The sequence below is a fragment of the Eriocheir sinensis genome, unplaced genomic scaffold (genome assembly GCF_024679095.1).
Source record: "Eriocheir sinensis breed Jianghai 21 unplaced genomic scaffold, ASM2467909v1 Scaffold915, whole genome shotgun sequence".
NCBI classification, from domain to species: Eukaryota; Metazoa; Arthropoda; class Malacostraca; order Decapoda; family Varunidae; genus Eriocheir; species Eriocheir sinensis.
Window position 1 is genome coordinate 15,458 of NW_026112292.1, and position 23,221 is coordinate 38,678.

Here is a 23,221-nt window from a genome sequence, read left to right on the forward strand (position 1 = left end):
TGAAGGGCTTTAATAAAGGCGATGTCAATAAGATTTTGGTAGTAAAAGAGCCAGGTAGGACACGCATCAATGGTTTTAGGTTAGACAAATTCAGATTCAGCAAAGACATGAATGGTAGATGAATGGAACAGACTTGGCAACCATGTAGTGGGTGTAAATATCATAGATACATTCTAGAAGAGGTTAGATAAAGTTATGGATAGTGAGGTAAGGTGGGGTTAAGAGTACAGGAGCTGCCTTATATAGGCCAAGCGGCCTCTTGCAGACTCCTTACGTTCTTATGTTCGTATGTCACCTGATCTCTACATACCGTGTTCTTATTACCTTGACAAATAAGCCCCTCCCCCTGTCCCTTTGGCCAGGTACCTGCAGGCCATGCCCTATCTCCGACCCTATGATTGGTTGAGGTTGTGCATGATGTAGCTTATCAGTTGTTGCTGAGCTCTAGGAGAGGGGGAGTATTTTGTGATGCCGACACACAAATGTCACCTCGAAACTCCCGTCACCATTCCCCCCCCCTACACACCTGCCATCCCAACCCCGTATTGCACCTTCCCCTCCTCTTCCCCGCAGGTGTGTCGTCGTTCCAGCACCTCCTCGTCCGCGTGGAGCTGCGCGTCGGGGTGTGGCTGGTGGCGACGTTCACCCTCCTCGGTAACCTGATGGTGCTGGGTGGGCGTGTGTTCTCCAGGGACGACAACAAGATACTGTCGCTCTTTATCCGAAACCTTGCCGGTGAGTGGTGGAGGTGGTGGTGGTGGTGGCATCGGTGATGGTGGTTGGGTAGTAGCAATGGTCGTGGTGGACGTCATGGTGGTGGTGGTGGTGGTGGTGATTGGGTGGTGTTAGTGGTGGTGATGGTTGGGTATAGTGGTAGTGGTGTTGGTGGCGGTGGTAGTGCTGGTCTTAATGGCAGTAAAAGTGGAAGGTTGAAGAGGGAGAAAATAATGGCGCTTTCTATGCTTTGGTTAGGGAATGTTCAATGCATTCTAGTCGCAATGAGGTAACGAGCAAAGGGATTTTAACTTCATTTGGCGGTTTTCAAATGATTTAGCAAAAACAATAGTAAACCCTGGCAATGGTGAGTAATGGACTTTATGTTAATTCATTCCTCCAGTCCATGCACTATTCCTCCACTCCTCCCTTCCTCTGCACCTCCAACCTTCATCTCACTACTTTTCATCCCACCATCCCTTGTGACCTCTTCTTAACTCCCTCTACCTCTACTTCCATCTCTCAATCCCTTCATCTCACCATTCCCTTATCTCTACACCCCTTCACCCTTGACCTATCGCTCTGTTCCACTATCCCTTTATCTCGCCATCATTTCATCTCTCCATCCTCATATCCGAATCTTCCCATCTTCCCGTCTCTCCAAATCTCTTCATCCCTCCACTTCCCTGTCGCTTCACCCTGTAGTGGCGGACCTGCTCACCGGCGTCAGTCATATCTCCCCGTCTCCCCAAATTTCCCCATCCCTCCACTTCCCCGTCGCCTCACCTCGCCTCCCCTGTATAGTGGCTGACCTGCTAACCGGCGAAAGTCATCTCTCTCCGTCTCCCCAAATTTCCCCATCCCTCCTCTTCCCCGTCGCCTCACCTCGTCTCCTCTGTAGTGGCTGACTTGCTCACCGGCGTCTACCTGCTGGTGATCGCCGTGAAGGACCTGGAGTTCCGCAGCAGCTACAGTGACCACGCCTACTACTGGATGACCTCCTGGCAGTGCACCTTCACCGGGGTCCTCGCCATGACGTCAACAGAGGTCAGGCTCAGGTCAAAGGAGTGGTGTGAGTTGTCGAGTTTTGTTCCTTGGTGGTGGCGGTGGTGGTAAGGATGTGTGTGTGTGTGTGTGTGTGTGTGTGTGTGTGTGTGTGTGTGTGTGTGTGTTTAAGTGTGGGTGTGGGTGTGGGTGCGCGCCGTAACTGTGTATCTGCTCTCATCCTGTCGATCATATATGGTGTCAATAGTGGTGGTGGTGGTGGTGTGTGTGGGGGGGGGGGGGGGGGGGCTGACAGGTGTGTGGTGGTGACAGTACAGTGAGCAACAGGTGTGTGTGACCTCTCCCCGCAGGTGTCTGTGCTCATCCTGTCGTTCATGTCTGTGGAACGGTGGCTGTGCATCACGTGGCCGCTCGCGGCACCCAAGCTGTCCCTGGGCGGTGCCAAGATGGCACTCTCCCTCATCTGGCTCCTTGGCCTCAGTCTGGCTCTAACTCCCGGTACGCTGCTTAGCAAACACTTTCCTCTGTAGACTCTGCTCGTCTTGCTTCTTTGGGAGTCACCTCCTCCGCCTCCTAACGTTTACATTTTTTACTCCTTTTTTTTTCTACTCCTGTTCAACCTCTTCATGCAGTTCGTTCTATTCTGCTTCCTTTAACTCATGTTCAGTTTTTTTTCCACCTCATCTCCCTCCTCCTCCTTCACTTTCCTTAATTCCTTACCTACTCTCCTGACTTTTTTCGCCATTCTTCCGGCTTTTCTTACTTTTATTTATGCACTAACTTACGCACCAGAATGTTTTTACTTCAGCAAAGGAAGCGGCTGAAGGGCAACAAAAAGAAAGTGTAAATACAAAAATCCTCTAATCCTTGCTCTTAAAAAGTGGCCAAAAGACAGGTCAATTCAGAGTGGAGAGGTGTCTTGATACACTCCTCTTGAAAGAGGACAGGTCATAGGCAGGAGGAAATACAAACAAAGGAAGGCTGTTCCAGAATTCACCAGTGTAAGGGATGAAACAATGAAGATGCTGGTTAACTCTTGCATAAGGTGTTTGGACAGTATAGGGATGAACTAGAATAGAAAGTCGAGTGCAACGGGGCCACAGGAAGGGGGGAGGCATGCAGTTAGCAAATTCAGAAGAGCGGTCAGCATGAAAATATCGATAGAAGATAGAAAGAAAGGCAACATGGAGGCGGAATTTAAGAGGTAGAAGACTGTCAATAAGAGGAGGGGAGCGTGTGTGTGGAGCCCCTCCACACATGAGATGCGGTAGGCGGTGGCTGAGTGGTTAGCGTGCGGGCCCCACACTCACCGCGTGCTGGAGGACGCGTTTTCGAATCCGCAAACACCTGGAATTTTTCAGTCACCACCGAGTGGCCTAAGACGACCCACATGCTGTCCTGAAGACCACACATCAACCCCGACTCTAGAAGAAACCGTCCAAGTGAATCAATAATCAATTCCGGGGAGCAGCATGAGCCAAGAATAAATTACACCACTATAAAAATTGCCTGCGTCATGACGAGCTTGGGCCGACCACCAGGCCCTTGAAAAATAGCCTACCAGCGCTATAGGCGAACACGTAAAAAAAAAGAAAACTATTTGAGGTCGGGCAAGTCACCTGAATATGGATAGCATCTGTGAAGGGAAAAGAACTGGCGGAGACGATACCCAACCCTCAAGAATACTGGTTCAGTGAGAGAGGAGCTATGAAGTTTCCAGTTGAGATTGTGTTGAGGATGAGCCGATAATGTTTATTGTAGAAGAAAATGTCGGCTGATGGTTATTGAAGAATAGAAGAAAGGTATTTGGAAGATTGTGTCGAATTGATAGGTGGATAAATATAATTTTTGAGGAATTGAAGGACACCAAGTTCTTTTTACCCCTATCATAAATGATAGTAAGGTATGAGGTTTTAAGCGTTCTGTGGCCTCCAGCCTGGAATCATGTAGTTCCTATTCAGTAGCAAAGAGTAGGGTCATCGCCGTACGAGTGGATATAATAGTTTGTTTTGGAAACCTCATCAATGAACAACAGAAAGAGAGTGGGAGAGAGGACAGAGCACTGCGGGACACTACTATTGATAGGTATAGGGGAAGAACAGTGAACCGCCGGAAAGGAAACGAGATGAAAGTACTACAGAGAGAGGGATAGAATCCGTAGGAGGGTAGTTGGGTACATATATTTCAATAACATAATTTATTATATTTGATTATATGAAAAGCGACAAAACCGCATTAAAGTTTACTGTGGTTCAGCAGCGAAATCATTCATTCTTTTCTGGAAAAAAAAATGTTGATTAAGTGAAAAAGGATTCCAAACTCTTGATAATTGCTGAAATTATCATGAAACCGGACGGCGAGAAAAAAAAAAGTAGTGTAAAAAAGGTAAAACAATGTTATGAGGAAAATATTGCCACCAGTTGTAAAAGTACCTGAAAATACATAACACAAAGAGGAAGCAAGAAGTGTGATCGACCCTGAAATTACCAGAGTGAGTAACTAAGTGATTGACAACCAACATGTTAGAAACTTGTTAAATTACAATATTATTCAATTATAGTTTTGTTTCTTCTAAAGATCAATATCGATCTTTGCTATTTAAGCAAGCTTATTCGGCTTCACGTATACATGTGAACAAATGTTAAGTCTGCCTTATCGCATCAAGCCGAACATTCGAAATATAGTTAGTAACGAACAATTGCTCTGCTTGCGACTGGTAAACACCAAGCTTGGCCCCAACATCAAGAAGCGTGTACCCTGCATCACAGTGTCAGACACCACATTAAGAAAACATTGAAAAAAAAAAAAAATGGACCTCAAATTCCATAATTTATTAAGCTGGTGTCTCTAAAACCTTGCCTGCGGTCCTGAATTACTTGTTACTCTGATATTGTGACCCTAGTGGCACTAAAGATTGTGCATTTCTGGTCTGTATGTATGGATGCATGTATGTGCGTGACCCCGTGTTCCAATGCTGCACTAACGAGAACAACAGCAGCAGCAGCAGCAGCAATTTTATGGCTTCAGCGGCCTGTGCTTCTTCCTCTTTTTGATTCTCCTCTTCCTCTTCCTCTTAACTCCTTTTCCTTCACAACCTCCCTCTTCTTCATCCCTCCTCATCTTCCTTCACAGCCTGACTCTTCTTCGTGTTTCTCCTTTGCCTCCACCACACCTTCCTTTATTCTCCTACAACACGTATCAGTGTGTGTCCCTGTGTTCCAGTGCTGTACTACCAAGGGCACCAGCAGCGTTTCTACGGCACCAACGGCCTGTGTTTCCCTCTCCACCTGGATGACCCCTGGGTGCCTGGCTGGCTGTACTCGGGGCTCCTCTTCGTGGGCCTGAACCAGCTGGGGTGAGTGGGGGGACGGAATGAGGGGGAAAGGGATAGAAGGTATGAATTGAAAGGTGTGAGAGGGAAGGTGAAATGAGAGTGTGGGGAGTGGAAGAAGGTGAGCAGGAGGGGTGTTGGTGATGTGCATAAGGGAGGGAGGAAGGGGAGAAGAGGGTAAGAAGGTGAAGGGAGAGTTTGGGAGGCTGATGGTAAGGGTGTGAAGGAAGGAGAGGAAAGGTGAGGGAGGGATGGAGGTAGAAAGGATATGAGGGATAAAGTGGTAGGCATTGGGAAAGGGAGAAACCTGTAAAGGTGGGCAAGAAAGTCAGGGAGGCAGTTAATGAATAAAGCAAGAAGGGAGGCACGAAGGATAGAAGGGAGGAGTAAATGGTGATGTAAATATTTGAAGAGGAGTAGGTTCTCTCTCTCTCTCTCTCTCTCTCTCTCTCTCTCTCTCTCTCTCTCTCTCTCTCTCTCTCTCTCTCTCTCTCTCTCTCTCTCTCTCTCTCTTCCAGCTATTTTAATAATTATCTTTCAATATATAATTTTATCTGATGTTCCTCATCTTCTTTTGGTATATTTGCATGTAATTTGTTTTGTTCTGGTCACCCTTTTCCATTTCGTTGGTGTTCTCGTCTTACATTCTTTCAACTTTATATTTCTGTCTATATATTCAGTGATATTTTTTTTTCCTGCATTGCTCGCTGATTTGTTGTTGTTGTTGTTGATGTTGTTGTTTTTGTTGTTGTTGTTGTTGTTGTTGTTGTTGTTGTTATTTCACTTTTACAAATTCCACGCGACACCTCCCTCAAACCGTATCACTTACTCTGCTCGTCTATTATCCTCCCTTTTCTTTTTGTCTCTGATCGTAGTCTTGATTCTACAAACTTACATCTTTATCTAGTCCCCCTCCCCGTCGTCCTATCTCCTATTCCTTCCTCCTCCTCCTGCAGTTACTCCCTGCAGTACTCATCCCCGCCTCTTCCCCCCTCCCTCCCCAGTGTGGTCCTTATCCTGGTCTCGTACACGGGCATGTTCTGCAGCATCAGACGCACCAGAGCCAACACGCCACTCTCGCTCGGGGACCGCGAGTTCGCGATGCGCTTCTTCTTCATTGTCTTCACCGACTGTCTCTGCTGGACGCCCATCATAGTCCTGCGCATCATGGCTATCGCGGAGGTGGACATTAAACGTGGGTGTTATCACATGTGTGTGTGTGTGGGGGGGGGGGGGGGGGGGGAGTGGCGGGGGTGTTAATAAAGCTATATTTAAGTATTTTATGTTAGTATTAAACCATTATCACCACTAATTATCCCACCACCATTCATACTAAGGGTACCACCAGCACTTCCACCACCAACACCACAACCACCACCACCCCAACTACAGCCAACATACTTTTCCGCCTCTTCTCCTTGCCTCCCTTTTTACCTGTCTTTTCACCTCTACCTCTCACTCTCCCCTCTTTTTTTTTTTTTTTTTTTTTTTTTTTACAACAAAGGAGGCAGCTCAAGGGCACACAAAAAAAGAAAACAATAATAAAAAAAGCCCGCTACTCGCTGCTCCTAAAAAAGAAACATCTTAATCCTTCAATTTCTAAATATTGATGAGTTTTATGCAATCACCATCACTATCATCACTATAGACATTTCATCATTTTTACCACCATAACTAAAACATGACGCCACTTCCGTTACCACGACTCCTCGTCATCGCCGCCACCACACTCAACTCCCTCCACCAAATCTACATCCACCAATTCCTCAGTCTTCTCCACGCCATCCTCACCACCACTCAACAACACGACTCACCACCACCACCACCACTTATATTTTCACCCTCACCGATATCTTACCTTCAATTCCACCACCACCACCAATATTCATTAAACCCTATCTTCACCACAATAACTCATTACCACCACCACTACCACCACATTTACTTTCCTGTCTAAAGCTTTTGAATCAATCCTTAACCTGAAGATTCAAAGTCACCTTTCCACTTCTGATCTTCTGTCTGATCGCCAGTATGGGTTCCGCAAGGGGCATTCTTCTGGCGATCTTCTTGCTCTCTTTACTGACTCTTGGTCATCCTCTCTTAGCCGTTTCGGTGAAACTTTCTCAGTTGCGCTAGACATATCGAAAGCTTTCAATAGAGTCTGACACAACTTTGCTTTTTAAACTGCCCTCATACGGATTTTATCCTTCTCTCTGTTCCTTTATCTATATTTTCCTTTCCGGCCGTAATATCTCTGCTGTGATAGACGGTCACTGTTCTTCCCCTAAACCTATCAACAGTGATGTCCCACAGGACTCTGTCCTATCATCCACTATCTTCCTGTTATTCATCAGTGATCTTTCCATAACAAACTGTCCTATCCACTCATACGCTGACCACTCCACTCTGCATTATGCAACTTCTTTCAACAGAAGATCCTCACAACAAGAATTGCAAGACTCCAGACTGGAGGCTGCAAAACGCTTAACCTCAGACCTTGCTTTCAGTTCCGATTGGGGTAAAAGGAACCTTATGTCCTACAATGCCTCAAAAACTCAGTTTCTCCACCTATCAACACGACACAATCTTCCAAACACCTATCCCCTATTCTTCGACAACACTTAGCTGTCACTTTCCTTTACACTAAACATCCTCGGTCTATCCTCAGCTCAAAATCTCAACTGGAAACTTCACATCTCCTCTCTTACTAATTCAGCTTCCTCGAGGTTGGGCGTTCTGTATCGTCTCCGCCAGGTCTTCTCTCCCGCACAGAGTCTGTCCCTCTATAAGTGCCTTATCCGCCCTCGTATGAAATATGCATCTCACGTGTGTGTGTGTGTGGGGGGGGGGGGCTACACTCACACAGCTCTCTCGGACAGAGTCTCATCAGTTTCCTACCTCTCACTGACAGTCTTCTACCTCTTAAATTCCGCCGCCATGTTGCATCTCTTTCTGTCTTCTATCGATATTTTCATGCTACTGCTCTTCTGAACTTTCTAACTGTATTCCACCCCCCTCCGGCGGCCCCGTTGAACAGGACTTTCTACTCAAGCTCATCCCTATAATGTCCAAACCATTTAGCAAGATCTCCAGAATCTCCATTCTTTCATCTCCTTCACTGGTAAACTCTGGAACAGACTTCCTTCGTCTGTATTTCCTCCTGCCTATGACTGGACCTCTTTAAAGAAGAGTGTATCAAGGCACTTCTCCATCCGAAATTGACCCCTCTTCTGTTCACTATACTTTTCGCTTTGTGGGAGCAACAGTTAGCGGGCTTTTTTTTCTACATTTTATTTTCGTTCCCCTTGAGTTGCTCTGTGCTGAAAAAAAAATACCCCTACCACCGCCAACACCAGCATCACCACTACCACCACCGCCACTACCACCACTACCACCGCCAACCCCCCACCACCACCACTCACCACCACCACTACCACCACCACCAGCACCACCACCACTACGACCACCACCACCACCAACACCACCACTCACCACCACCACCACCACCACCACTCACCACCACCACCACCACCACCACTCACCACCACCACAACCACCACTCACCACCACCACCACTCACCACCACCACCACCACCACCACCACTCACCACCACCACCACCACCACCACCACTACCACCACCACCACCACCAGCACCACTCACCACCACCACAACCACCACTTCCACCACCACTCATCACCACCACCACCACCACCACTCACCACCACCACCTATCAACACGCCACCGCTCTCACCCACAGCCGAGCTCTACGCCTATGTGGTGGTTGTGTTGCTGCCCATCAACTCCGCCCTCAACCCCTTCCTCTACACCTTCACCACCACCAAGTTCAGGTCTCAGACACGCAGGTTCCTCACAGGCCGCGGCGTGTGTCTGTGTGTGTGGGTGCCGCGCCAGGACACGGGTGAGTACACACGGGTGCACATGAGTACACAGGTACACACGGGTACACAGGCACACACGCAGAAAGGCAGGTTCCTTACAGGCCGCATTGTGTGTGTGTGTGTTTGTGTGTGTGTGTGTGTGTGTGTGTGTGTGTGTGTGTGTGAATGTGTGTGTGTGTGTGTGTGTGTGTGTGTGTGTGTGTGTGTGTTATAGTAGGATATCAATGTATTATTATTATTATTATTCAATATCACCACGAATAAGGCATACAATTGCCAATGGAAAAAACCCACGACAGATAGATCACGCCACCTTATAGGAATGTCGTCCGTCAGTGTTTACCGTCTCAGTTTTGTATACTTCGCATTTCATGGTGCGCAGAGGTCACCTTGACGTACGTGACCAGTTGTAACAATTATTTTCCAACCTGTAACTCGTCACTCCTTCACGAGAGTCCGACTGACACACAACGACAGTCGCTCTCGCTCCGACGCTCCTGCACATAGGCTACGAATATATTCGCCTTAAGAAAGCTGAAGTCTTAATCAACGCCCTTTAAACGCCCCCCGACAAGCCCGTTACATTTGGTTGGCAGCGGTCACCACCGTGCCTGTGCCTTCGCTACCTCGTTCTCCTCCAAGCTCCAAGCCACGAGAACTCACCAACAAACTCCGGGGACAGGCGTACAAGGAAGGAAGGAGTCACAAGCCAGCCGTCCGCGGCAACGCACCAGCCGTCCGCGGCAGCTCACCAGGCGCCAGCTACGATCACCTCACAAGGCGCCTGCTACAAGCAACTCACCAGGCGCCAGCTACGAGCCCCTCACAAGGCGCCAGCTACAAGCAACTCACCAGGCGCCAGCTACAAGCTCTCTCCAGACGTCAGCTACAAGTTATATATATCTACAGGCGTCCAGCCTACAAGCCTCGAGCACACCCGCGGCAACACTACAGGCGTCCAGCCTACAAGCCCCGAGCACACCCGCGGCAACTCTACAGGCGTCAAGCTTACAAGCCCCGAGCACACCCGCGGCAACACTACAGGCGTCCAGCCTACAAGCCCCGAGCACACCCGCGGCAACACTACAGGCGTCCAGCCTACAAGCCACGAGCACACCCGCGGCAACACTACAGGCGTCAAGCCTACAAGCCCCGAGCACACCCGCGGCAACACTACAGGCGTCCAGCCTACAAGCCCCGAGCACACCTGCGGCAACACTACAGGCGTCCAGCCTCCACGCCCCGAGCACACCCGCGTAAACACTACAGTCTTCCAGCCTACAAGCCCCGAGCACACCCGCGGCAACACTACAGGCGTCCAGCCTACAAGCCCCGAGCACACCCGCGGCAACTCTACAGGCGTCCAGCCTACAAGCCCCGAGCACACCCGCGGCAACACTACAGGCGTCCAGCCTACAAGCCCCGAGCACACCCGCGGCAACTCTACAGGCGTCAAGCCTACAAGCCCCGAGCACACCCGCGGCAACACTACAGGCGTCCAGCCTACAAGCCCCGAGCACACCCGCGGCAACTCTACAGGCGTCAAGCCTACAAGACCCGAGCACACCCGCGGCAACACTACAGGCATCAAGCCTACAAGCCTCGAGCCACCAACAGGCCTACGCAGCCGAAAGCGATGGCCACAATGTACAAGCCGCTCCTCCGCTTCAAGCCAGCACTGCTACGAGCACTGCAAGCCACTCCACGATACGGGAGAAGTATTCACACCAGAAAGGAGGAGGCACGCCCCGCTGACCTTGGAACAACCCACATGCCCCTCGCACCACAGCTGGCGGCACCACCGCCGCTGCCGGGAGCATCGGCCCAAACCTCTTCCGGCAAACAGTCAGCAAGGGTACCCGCGGGCATCTCCCGGTGACTCCAAGCAGTTACCACTACCGTTTCCTGCAAGGCGTCTTATCAAGAGGTTACACACCCAAGTCGTCTTATCTGCCACCGCGGCCCATCTCTCAATATAACGAGAACGCCGCAGCCGTCCTACGCCTGGCGGCAGTGTTCCGGCACCCAACCGCGGCCGCTCAAATCTCTGGGTCAGCAGTTTCCAGCAGCCATTACGAGTCATCCGATGTCCGCCCTTCCCTCATCTCTCACTGCCGTTGTTGCCGAGGCCGAGGTTTCCCAACGCGACTCCAACGACTGGACGTACCCCAGGGCGTCACAAACCTTCGCCCTCTCCACTACATCAGCTGATTAATCTTGGTATTTGTGGATATTCCCTTCTTATCAAAATATGCCGGCTCGGCTTATTTCAGTATTATTCCGTGCAGAGGTACGACCTTTTTATTTCTGTGTTCCTAACACTGTTAATCAGTCATAATTGTGAGAGTAACATTCATTCGCATAAGATATTGATTCTTTCTTATTGTTTGCTAGCGAGTATATTGAGTATAGTGTGAGTTCCCTGATCAAAGTTAATCTTCATCAGTGTGCCCTGCCTCCGTTTTCTTTTCGCCGCTCGAGAGAAAACGTGAGCTTCAATGGTATACTCAAAATACCACAGTGTTTATAGAGTTATTTTTTTCATATAACCGTAACATCATGGCATTCCATTATATCCTTAACTTCTATTACGTCTAACTGGCACCTTGCTAGCCATTCTTTCTTGTTTTTTAGGGTTTCGGCGCAAACTATTAATTCATACCCGTTTATTGGTTATTATTTACAGCTATCAAAATATGCTCCTATTTTGTAAATGATTTAATCCATAGTATGATCAAAGACACTCTCGCTAAACTCGGCGACACTTTTATGCATTTAACACAGACCACAGACGAAGAGGGTACGGAATACGATACCAAAACCGATGAATCTACTAAGGTAATCTTATGTTCAGGCACTCATTATTTATCAATTCCAGGCCGCAGAATTCATTCACCCCCGGGTTCGTCTGAATACTTACAACCCACTCAAGGTTCAAGGACACCCTCACCATCAACCTCTCGCAACAGCCGCAGCATTGCAGGCTCAAAGTAAGGTCTCTCTCACCTGTAGTTTTTGCAAGCAATCAGGACATTCTGAACATTCTTGCTTCGCGAAACGTAGGGAATCAACACATTCAAGATAGGGTTCTGATAGGAGATCAGGAGGTTACAGTGGCGCGCATCATTCATCACACAGGAACCCTAGGCCGCACCATCAGCGGAAGACTGCCTTTTGTTTTGTTTTCATGATTCAGACAGCTGTTCTGCAATACAAAAGGCCAAGGAAGAACAGAAGTACAAGTCCTCGGCGGACAGTAAACCACACTCCTCTTCTCAGAATAAAAAGACATGACTTCGAGACAGCCCCAAGGCGTACATCCAAGTGTCCCTTAAGGACAATACTAATTGGGAGGAACTTGACTCCGTCATTGCCACCTTGGGACGGACAAGCATAATTGCCCTCCCTTGCAAGGTGGGCAAAATTTCACTCACCTTAGCGGTTGACACAGGTGCGACAGTCAATGTCATCTCTGACTCCGCTTACAGGTCACTGACACGACAGGCGAGTGGGGAAAATTGGCCGCTCCAAGAGAACGACCTGAATGTGGTAGGCGTGACGGGCACCACTTTGGGAATCATTGGGCGAGTACCACTAACAGTCAGCTTACATGAAAAAGTATGTCCCTTTCGAGATTTCTTTTATGTCTCTAGCAGGTTTGCCTTACCTGTGGATGGGATCTTAGGATTAAACGCCATGAAAGACCTGCACATAACCATAAACCCTGAAAGCAACGCGATCGTGTATCAAGGCCGACGCATACAGGGGACAGTAAATCCATCGCCTCTGTCACCTGTAATCCCACCCTCAGAGGGGGAAAATGACCAACCCACCACACACTCAGGGACTGCCACCGCCCAAGTGTCACCTCTTACGGTCAAACCACACGAAAACATTGCAGACTTGTGGCGGACAGTAATGGCAGTCGTAGAAGGTCCTCAAATAGTTCCGGATCGTGCTGCAAAACTTGTTAAAATCCGTTTGCCTAACGCCCCTCCAACGGGCAGTGATGTGTGTATCGACGGAGCCTCACATACACACCGCGTGACGGTGGAGGTGACTCTCGCGACAGTCAAGGAGGGAGGTTTTGCAGAGGCATTGGTAATAAACACGTCTGGATCCCCTGTATCCTTAAAACACGGTGTTAGATTATGCCAGTGTCTAGTGTATGGGAGAAATGTCGCCCCGGAACCAGCTGAATACCCTTCAGCCCAAGTTTCAGGCATAACCTCGGCGTGTCAGGCTTCTCCCGAACAAGACACAGCTAATTTAGAGGCATTCCTAAAAGTTGCACACTATTCCGAAATTAAGCCAACCTTATTCCAGCTACTGTAACATTATAGGGGGGCGCTTGCTCTACCAGGCGAGCCGCTTGGAGTTACGCAGTGTGCTGAACACCACATTAAGTTAAAACCCAATACAAATCCTGTATATATCAATGCGTACAAGCTCCCCCACAGTCAGAGGGAGGTCGTGCAACAACTTTTCTCTGAAATGTTAGAACAAGGTGTCATCAAAGAATCGACTTCCCCGTGGAATTCACCCTTGTTTCTGGTTCCAAAGAAAGACGGTTCTTATCGTCCTGTGATTGATTTCCGGCGTGTGAACACCGCGACCGTGGATGATCATTTTCCGCTTCCCTTTCTTAGAGATCTTCTGATGTGTCTCGGTAGAGGAAATAAAGTCTTTACGAGTCTTGATCTGGTCAGTGGCTACTGGCAACTGCCCATGGCCCCCGAGTCACATGAAATAACGGCTTTCAGCACGCCTCATGGCCACTATGAGTGGAAGAGGATGCCGTTCGGGCTCAAAGGAGCTCCCTTGACCTTCCAAAGGACAATTAACAGTATTTTTGGTGAATTGCTGGGCAACTCTGTCTATGTGTATTTAGACGACATCATCATAGCAAGTAAAGACGTGCATGCACACATGGAAACACTAAAAGCAGTCCTACACAGACTTCAAGAGGTCGGATTAAAGCTCAAAATCACCAAATGTGAATTTTTAAAGCCTCGGATCAAGTTCTTGGGGCATGTCGTGGACGAATTCGGCATCCACACAGTGGACGACAAAATAAAAGCTATTGCCGAGTTCCCTCATCCAACGTCTGTGGACAAGGTACGGTCTTTCATAAAGGACTTCGCAGCACGCGCGAGTCCCCTAACCCATCTATTAAAGAAAGACGTACCATTTCAGTGGCTCCCAGCTCAACAAACGAGCTTTGAGGATTTAAAGAAAGCGCTTACACAGGCTCCGGTCCTTGTCTTTCCGGATTTCAAGGACCCCTTTCAGCTTTGTACCGACGCTTCGGCTAGTGGACTAGGAGCCGCTCTGATGCAAACAGACAAGTCCGGCAAAAAGCATATGATAGCGTTCGCCAGTCGAGTACTAACAGCTCCGGAAAAGAACTATTCTGTTACCCACCTAGAGGCTCTTGCCATTGTGTGGGCTCTGAAGGATTTTCGTGACATAGTGATGGGGTACATAATTGTGGTGTATACGGACCACGCGGCCATAACTGATCTTTTCAAGGGAAAAAACCTACACGGTCGTCTGGCAAGATGGTTCTTAACGATCCAAGCATACAATCCGGAGATAAAATATATCACCGGGAAAACAAATGTGGTCGCAGATGCCTTATCTCGGAATATTCCGATAGGCGCGATTACCACCCCAGAGGTCATCCACAACTTCACTTTACCTGAGCTACACACTGCTCAGCGAGACCACCCTGTGTGGAAGAGGTTAATTTACGCCCTCAAGTCGGGAGACGAATCAAACCTTCCTGAATTGCCAGTTCCCTTTTCACAATTCTTCCTATCAGAGGACAACCTCCTTTGTAGGTCATGGCCAACCAAACCGGTACATATAGACCAACTGGTCATCCCAGACAAATACGTCACCGTGACGCTTAAGCTGGTCCATAACACACCCATTGCGGGTCACCCAGGAAGAGACAAGACGATATCTGTCACCAGACGAAAATTCTACTGGCCCACATTACGGGTTGATGTAGAAAAACATGTCGCACATTGCGTCGTTTGTGCTAAGCACAAGGGGTCCGTAAAAGGGCCAGCACCCATGTTGCAATACCCAGTACCAGAGGCGCCATGGGATGTTGTTAATATAGACTTACTACAGCTCCCCCAGAGCCAACATGGTTCGCGCTACTTATTGGTGTGCGTCGACCAGTTCTCTAGGTTTCTAGTTCTAGCGCCTCTCAAGGACAAGACAGCCACACGCGTGGCCCATGCCCTCGTGACTCACGTGTTGTGTCCACATTTGTCTCCTCGAATTCTTTTGAGTGACAATGGCACCGAGTCTAGGAACTCAGTATTGAGCGAATTATGCGCTCAGTTTAACATCACGCAATCCTTCATCACAGCTTACCACCCAGCTGCTAATGGGTTGGCGGAGAGGGCTAATAGGAAAATCTTACAGGTCCTGAGGCCTATCGTGAACGATCTCCACGATAACTGGGAGGATTGGCTATCGCATATAGCCGCTCCCATAAATATTAGCGGAGTCAGTCTAGAAGTTCACAGTGATCGTCTGAAAGTAATTCCCTGATCTTTGGACCTTGATATTGGAAATTCCCCTTCAGAGTCAAATGTTCAACAAGATAATTCCAACACCCATAGCTATAACTTGAGACCACGGGTTTAAATATTTCATTCCCACCACTTTCAGATCATGATGTTGCGTTTTCTGATCATCTTGTTGTCCCTCGGCTCCCTGCTTGCAACGACACCCATCCACCTGAAGCCTGGTGCCCTCACGGCACACATAGGAGAGGTCTTCCTCATAGAAGATGTGCTCCTCGTAAAATATCCATATACTTCCTTGACCAACACAGCTGACACAATCAGGATAGCCTCAGAAAAAACTACTCGGCATGGCAGACGCCATACGGGCTACCAAGACTAGGGAATCAAAGGCACCTTCTAGTACCAACTCTGACTGTTTTTCAACTACTGGAGGATAGGATTCTGTTCTAACGGGGAAAAGTTGATGAGGTAGACATGGATTATATTTTTCACTCAGTTCACTCTCGGGTAAAGAGGGGGTTGCTCAACATCGTTGGGTCCGCCTCAAAGTTCCTTTTCGGTACGGCCACCGACGAGGACGTACGCGATTTGCGGGACCACTACGCTCATGTACTTTCCTTTGCTGCCCGAAATCGCAGGGTGAGCAACGCCAATTGTAGAAAACTTGCGCGATTGCATACTAACATTGAGGAACTGCTAGAGGAGACAAATAAGATGGTAGATGTTATCAACATAGTTGTCAAACAGATCGACCAGGTGAATCAGTTTCTCCTCCTAGATCAGGCCTTGCATGTATTGGAAAACGTCATTAACTCCGTCGCAACGGCAGATTAGCAGGTTATTAGTAACATGGTTGATGCAGCGCACGGTAGAGTCACACCTGCCTTGTTCCCTCTACACGATTTGAGAACGACTGTCCATATCGGGTATCAAAATTATAGCCTAACGCCTTTATTCAACCCAGACATGAGTCAATATTTTTACCCCTTGATTGAGTCCAGCCTCACCCCCGATGCCATAATCATTCATGTTCCATTTCAGACGGCGGACGTGTTTGAGGCACACGAAATTGTCCCGTTCCCTTTTTCAGCTAAGGACAGTGTGTTAGCTCTGGACACGTCCCCGTCTCTTGTTCTAATCGCGAAGGATTTCACTCTGTATCCAACGGGTAGCTACTCACTCTTGCAATATTGCAAGGAGACGGTCTTCGGGCGATTCTATTGCTCTGCGTCTCTCTTTGCCTTCCTACCAGTTCGGGGAGGGGTATGCGAGATCGCCCTCACCCGCGTGAACGCGTCTGACGCTCTTTCCTTGTGCCCTTACAAGCAGCTACCATCAACACCTGTTTTCCATATGAACTTTCAGGGTCTGCATTATTTTTATTTCCCTCAGCCATTCTATGCATCAGTCATCTGCCCGGAGGGTACCACTTATCAACGGGTTACTGGTCACTATGCCATAGCGGAAGCTTGCTATATCCGCTCCACTAACATAACAACGTACCCGTCCCGGATCCGTCTGGTTTTCACGGCCAATATTTCCCATCGAGTGTTTCCTCTACGGTCTCTCGATGATATTCACTTCTCCAGCATCTCTTATGTGACTAATTCCCTTAATTCATTGTCTTTCGCAAACAAAACAGAGTTTGCGGAAACCCTGGAGGAAACGCTGCCTGATTATTTGCATCTCCCCTACCTGTACCCTGGATTTTTTGTACCAATGTTTCTGATGTTCGTCAGTCTCGTCGTCATGTGCTACCTTATTAGGAGGAACTCTGTCCTGCACGATTATTTGGTTGTGCAGACACGGCGACTGGATGCAGGGAGGCCACTGGCAAGGTATTTTTTTTCCTTTTCTCAGGCAAATCAGAGGACAGAAACCTGGCATTCCCCTGCTCCTATACTTAACATTGTACTGTGTTTCACTACTGGATGTTTCACTACTGTATTTTTTAGGAGCTAGATCAACGTTTCATTGTCTGTAACTATGCCAGTTGATAGCTTCTTATACATGTGTCCTTATATTTATCTTTTGAGAGATTTCTTATGTTTCGTGTCACACACGTTGTGTTTTACCTCTCACTATTTACATTATAACTCCACATATGTTCTTACATAGCCAGTGTTTTGATGTAATTGTATCATAGGCAGTCTGCTTGACAAACTCCCACTATGTATGTTCATGGTAACTAGACTGTTATTTAGATTTTTGTATATCGCGAGGTCGCGATCACTGGTAGGTGACCTAGCAGTGTTATAGTAGGATATCAATGTATTATTATTATTATTATTTAATATCACCACGAATTAGGCATACAATTGTCAATGGAAAAAACCCACGACAGATAGATCACGCCACCTTATAGGAATGTCGTCCGTCAGTGTTTACCATCTCAGTTTTGTATACATCGCATTTCATGGTGCGCAGAGGTCACCTTGACGTACGTGACCAATTGTAACAATTATTTTCCAACCTGTAACTCGTCACTCCTTCACGAGAGTCCGACTGACACACAACGACAGTTGCTCTTGCTCCGACGCTCCTGTACATAGGCTACGAATATATTCGCCTTAAGGAAGCTGAAGTCTTAATCAACGCCCTTTAAACGCCCCCCGACAAGCCCGTTACATGTTTGTGTGCCACGCCACTACACGAGTGAGTACACACAGGTGCACATGCCACATGGGTACACAGGTACGCACAATGAAAAGCAGGTACACACAGGTACCCACTCAAAAAGCCTGGTTCCTTATAGGCCGGCGGCGTGTGTGTGTGTATGCATGTGGGTGCCGCGCCAGGACACAGGTGGGTAAATACAGATGCACATGGGTACACACACACACACACACACACACACACACACACACACACACACACACACGGTGGTCGAGTGGTCAGCGTGCAGGCTGAAGATTTCACACATGCTACCCAGACCTTCAGTCAACGGTAACTTCAGCGATTCCGTTGAAGTGGAGCACCGGGGGACAGCATGGGCCGAGCAAGAGTCATATATCACGGCAGCCACTATAAATATATTTCGCTGCGCTAATAACGGGCTGGGGCCGTCCAAGAGGTCCCTCAAGAGAGCCTATCGGCGCTACAGAAGCAACTAAAACACACACACACACACACACACACACACACACACACACATTCCGTAGTGCAATGGCTAGCATACTCGGCTCACTACCGAGAGATCATGGGTTCGATTCCCGCGCGAAGCGGAGAAGGCTGGGCGATCTCTTTACACCCTCACTCCTGTCTACCCAACAGTGAATGGGAAACGGGTATTAGCCGGGGTCGTGTCCCGCCTCTCGAAGTAGTGGTCTGGCACCTGCCCACACCTCCCAAACCTTGGCTCCGATAAACACGAGCGCAAACTCACAGTTCCAGTTCCAGTGAAAACACATGTAATGTGTATATTATAATGTACAGACTGTGCGTGTGGCGACACCCGGTCGGTGTCGCACAACAGGATGTTTAGCAACACGTCGTGCTTTTGGCCGTGGGAAGCTGTGATGAACTGACTCTAGGATCAGCAAATGATGACTTTGATCAGCCGTCATCAACCGGAAACCCCACCCTTCCGGACGAACTACACGCAAATAAAACCAAACGAACAACGCGAAGAAGGGGGAGAAAACGGGTGACGGGCAGGCGAGTGGTGCTCCGCTGCCCTGCGCCAAGTTGGTGTGGCTGTCCCTGATTTCGTGCGACTCGCTCACGCAAACTGTAAACTTTGTGTACAACTGTTAATATAGTTAAAAAACATTTTGTATTTGAACTTACCCTGTAAGAGAGAGAACTAAAGTGAACTTATAACGGCTACCGCTCGGCCAACTAAAAGGCTATTGTGTTATCTCACCTACTACAGTCAACTTGTGAAAGCAGACAACGGTACACCGGACCTGACGTGAGATAGCAGTTCGTGCCTTAAACATTAAAAGTAACACTTAAACAAAAACACTTAAAAACAGCTAACAAAAACTTATAACAAAAGTGGTGGCAGCGGTGGGATTCGAACCCACACCTCCGAAGAGACTGGTGCCTCACTCCAGTCTCCGAGGGTGTAGAATAACATAGGGATAGGTACTTTTTAACCTTGAACCTCATGTGCTTCTGCTTAAAAGACTTTTTTTTCTGCAATGACAGACTTAACTGAACTTGAGCAGATGCTCTCCCTAACTTTTATTGTAACCAGCATGTGAATACCTGTAAGCTTTGGAAGTAATTTTTGGCGTCACATATGTCAGTCATCCACGTTCGTTACGATCGAGGGATAGGTGGAAATTTGTATTTTTTTTTTATTTGATGTTTATTAATGCTGGAATTACTTTAATCAATTATGCTGGAATTATACATTTCAGTGAGATTTGTTACAACAGTGATTTCACAACTTGGTGACAAGATTTTCTTTTTATTAGTACTGTAGACCTGAAAAACGGAGTATCAGGAGTTAGTGGTGCTGACAGCCGATGCTTCTAAGGTTCTCCAGACTTGTCCTTGTTATCACATTGTAACTATTAGGAGACTCTACGGATAACATTACCTCTTTTCACACAACCTTATCTATTGTTCTAAACCCCGCCCAATTCGAAGGCGTGCCGAGGGTAACGACACTGGCAATTAATTGTCACGCAACGGATGAGTGTTTCTCTGCGACAGTTTTGTGTCAAGGTGTGACTCGAAGGTTCAGTGTGTAGCAGATCTTCTTCAAGGATTTTTCCTTTTTCTTTTTACTATTCCAAATAGCTCCATTGCCATGTATCCTAATGACAATTTAGTCAATTTATTTTTCCAGGATGTATCATGTAAATAACTATTCGAGCTATTATTTTGTTTTCTCGGAATAGTACTGAGCTTCCATGTCCACGACTCTAGCCCTGTTTACCTCGCCCTGTATTTCCTTTGCCCATTTCTTGTTACTTCCATGATTATTTTTATTATCATTGGCATTTCCCGATGCTGTATCGTTAGGCGTATATATATTTTTTTTAATGCAACCATAACAGGACCTCGTTTAACTAGCACACATTGTGCGACTGTAACATGGATAGGTACACTGCTTTTAAAGGTCGGGTGAGTCGCGAGGTCGCAACTTTTAGGGAACCGAGCGATGTAATGTGTATATTATAATGTACATGTGAATGTATGAATGTATGTGTGGCGACACCCGGTCGGTGTCGCACAACAGGATGTTTAACAACACGTCGTGCTTTTGGCCGTGGGAAGCTGTGATGAACTGACACCAGGATCAGCAAATGATGACTTTCATCAGCCGTCAACAACCGGAAGCCCCACCCTTCCGGACAAACTACAAGCAAATAAGTTCGCACCTTAAACATTGAAAGTAACACTTAAACAAAAACACTTAAAAACAGCTTACAAAAACTTGTAATACACACACACACACACACACACACACACACACACACACACACACACCTGTGAAGATCAACACCTTACCGTCATTTGAAGGATGCCGATCAAATAGAACAAGAAGAAATCACAATTTGAAGATAAGTGGTAAAAGATTCTCGTCGAACGAAGCTAAACACTTCTTCTTCAATCGAGTTGTTAATGTTTGGAACTATCTACCCTGTGATGTCGTTGATAGTACAACAGTTACGGCCTTCAAGAATAGATTAGACAAGTATTTTGAATCCAAACAGCAACAAAGATTTTACTCTTGTCATAATAACGTTAAGTTCTTTCAAATACTGGTGTCCTTGTCCGTTTTTATCGCCCGGTTGGTGATAGCAGTAATGGTAGTGCTTTCCTCTTTCCTACATAATTTCCATGCAGTTTTTCCATGCTGCAGAGCTCTTTTTCCTTTCCTGTCAGCTTTGGCTGGAGGTATGGGGGGTTGGGGAGGAGCCTTCGCCTTTGCTGTCCTTCATCTTCCACCTTTAATTAGACAGTTAGTGTAGCTTGTCACAAACAGCCTCGTAAGGACCAGCAGATCAGCTGTTGTTTGTTCTTCATTTATGTACTTTGTGTTCCTCCTCCTCCTCCTCCTCTTCCTAGGTAAACGTTATATGACACTTATAATCAGTAAATAAAACAATATATTTCAATGTGAAGACATTTGACAGTGTCCTGTTCTTTTATCGTATTAGATTTTGTCATTCCGTTCACTTTTTATAATGTGTTAATGTTTATGACTGACTTGGTCTTTCAACTTCCTGCCTTTCTGTGTGTCTGTTAGCTTGACTGCTTCCTCTTTCGTTAAGTTCCCTATCCTCCTTCGATCAGCCTCCCTCTTTTGATTACAAGTGTCATATAACGTTTGCCTAGGAGAAGGAGGAGGAGGAGGAGGAGGAGGCGAAGTGATGGGAAGAGAAAGAGGAGGAGAATGGAAAGCAACGGACCAAGAGATGTTAGCGTTGGCGAACACCTCGGTTCATGCGATCATAGACTGGTGCGTCTCGACATAAGAGCTCAAACAAGGATTGCAGATAATAAGATATTGGTTCCCAATTTTAAAAGAGCGGATTTTGAAAGACTAAGACAATTATTAACGAACTTTCAATTAGTATCCAACATTGACGTCAAAGAATCTTGGCAAGCTCGATTACTAACTGAACAAAATAAATCCGTGCAATCTTGTGAAAAGCGCCGAAAAGTAAAAATCCTCCGTGGTTTAATAATGAAATCAAACTTGCCCTCCAAAAGAGGAACTTGTTATATCGGCAAAAGAATACCGATAACTCTACCGAAAATAGTACACGGTACTTCGAAGCAAGACAAGTCAAAAGTTTAATCAAGCAGGCGAAATGGAGGTACGAAGTAAACATTGCGGTAAATTGCAAGTCAGATCCTAAAAGCTTGTTTTAGATATGTAAACAACAAAAAAAAAAAGATTCGAAGTGGGATTGGCCCATTAACTGATAATTCGGGCAATATCGTGACAGACAGCCAACGCATAGCGAACACGTTAAATTCTTATTTCGCCACGGTTTTTAATAGTAATTCTACCGATACTGCTGCTGTTCCTAACAATATTGAAAATCCCAGTCATACCCTCCCTGACTTGTACAGATGAGGTTCTCAAAGCGCTGCAGTCACTTAAAACTAACAAAAGTCCAGGACCTGATAAAATATATCCAAAATTACTTAAAGAAATATCAAGAGAGATACTCAGACCTTTAACAATGCTGTTTATATGTCTTTGCACCGTTCCTAGTGATTGGAAAATGGCTAACGTAACACCCATTTTCAAAAAAAGGAGACTGAAAATTACCGGATAATTACAGGCCAACCAGCTTAACTTCAATTATTGGTAAATTATTTGAGACAGTTATTCGAGATAAAGTAATTAACTACCCATAGTGTAATTCACTGATGCTTGACTCGCAACACGGTTTCCGTAACAACATATCTTGTTTGTCGAATCTATTAACGTTCTATAACGAGCTTTTTGCAGTCTATGATGTTTCTAAACCACTTGATATTAGTTATTTGGACTTCCAGAAGGTGTTTGATAAAGTTCCACACTACATGTTGCTTCATAAAATCAAGGAAATAGGCATCGGGGGTAAGTCTCACGAATCGATCAAGCACTGGCTAAGCAATAGAAAGCAAAGATTTGAAATAAATGGAGTGACCTCTGAGTGGATGCCAGTCACTAGCGGTGTCCCCCAAGGCTCTGTCCTGGGACCCGTTGTCTTCGTCATTTACATCAACGACATTGACCTTGGTCTCAATAATTTCATTAGTA

General features: G+C 46.9%; 1 protein-coding gene across 1 annotated transcript in view; it reads left to right on the forward strand.

The window, feature by feature from the left end:
- Positions 1-573: 573 nt before the first annotated feature.
- Positions 574-23,221, forward strand: part of LOC126994905 (relaxin receptor 1-like) — a gene marked incomplete at its 5' end in the record, with an annotated part of 33,991 nt that continues 11,343 nt past the window's right edge. Inside the window, 6 exons of the mRNA XM_050854176.1 lie at positions 574-735; positions 1,616-1,761; positions 2,070-2,217; positions 4,942-5,074; positions 6,055-6,245; positions 8,812-8,973. Coding sequence (XP_050710133.1) covers positions 574-735; positions 1,616-1,761; positions 2,070-2,217; positions 4,942-5,074; positions 6,055-6,245; positions 8,812-8,973 — 942 coding nt within the window. The remainder of the gene's footprint in view (positions 736-1,615; positions 1,762-2,069; positions 2,218-4,941; positions 5,075-6,054; positions 6,246-8,811; positions 8,974-23,221) is intronic.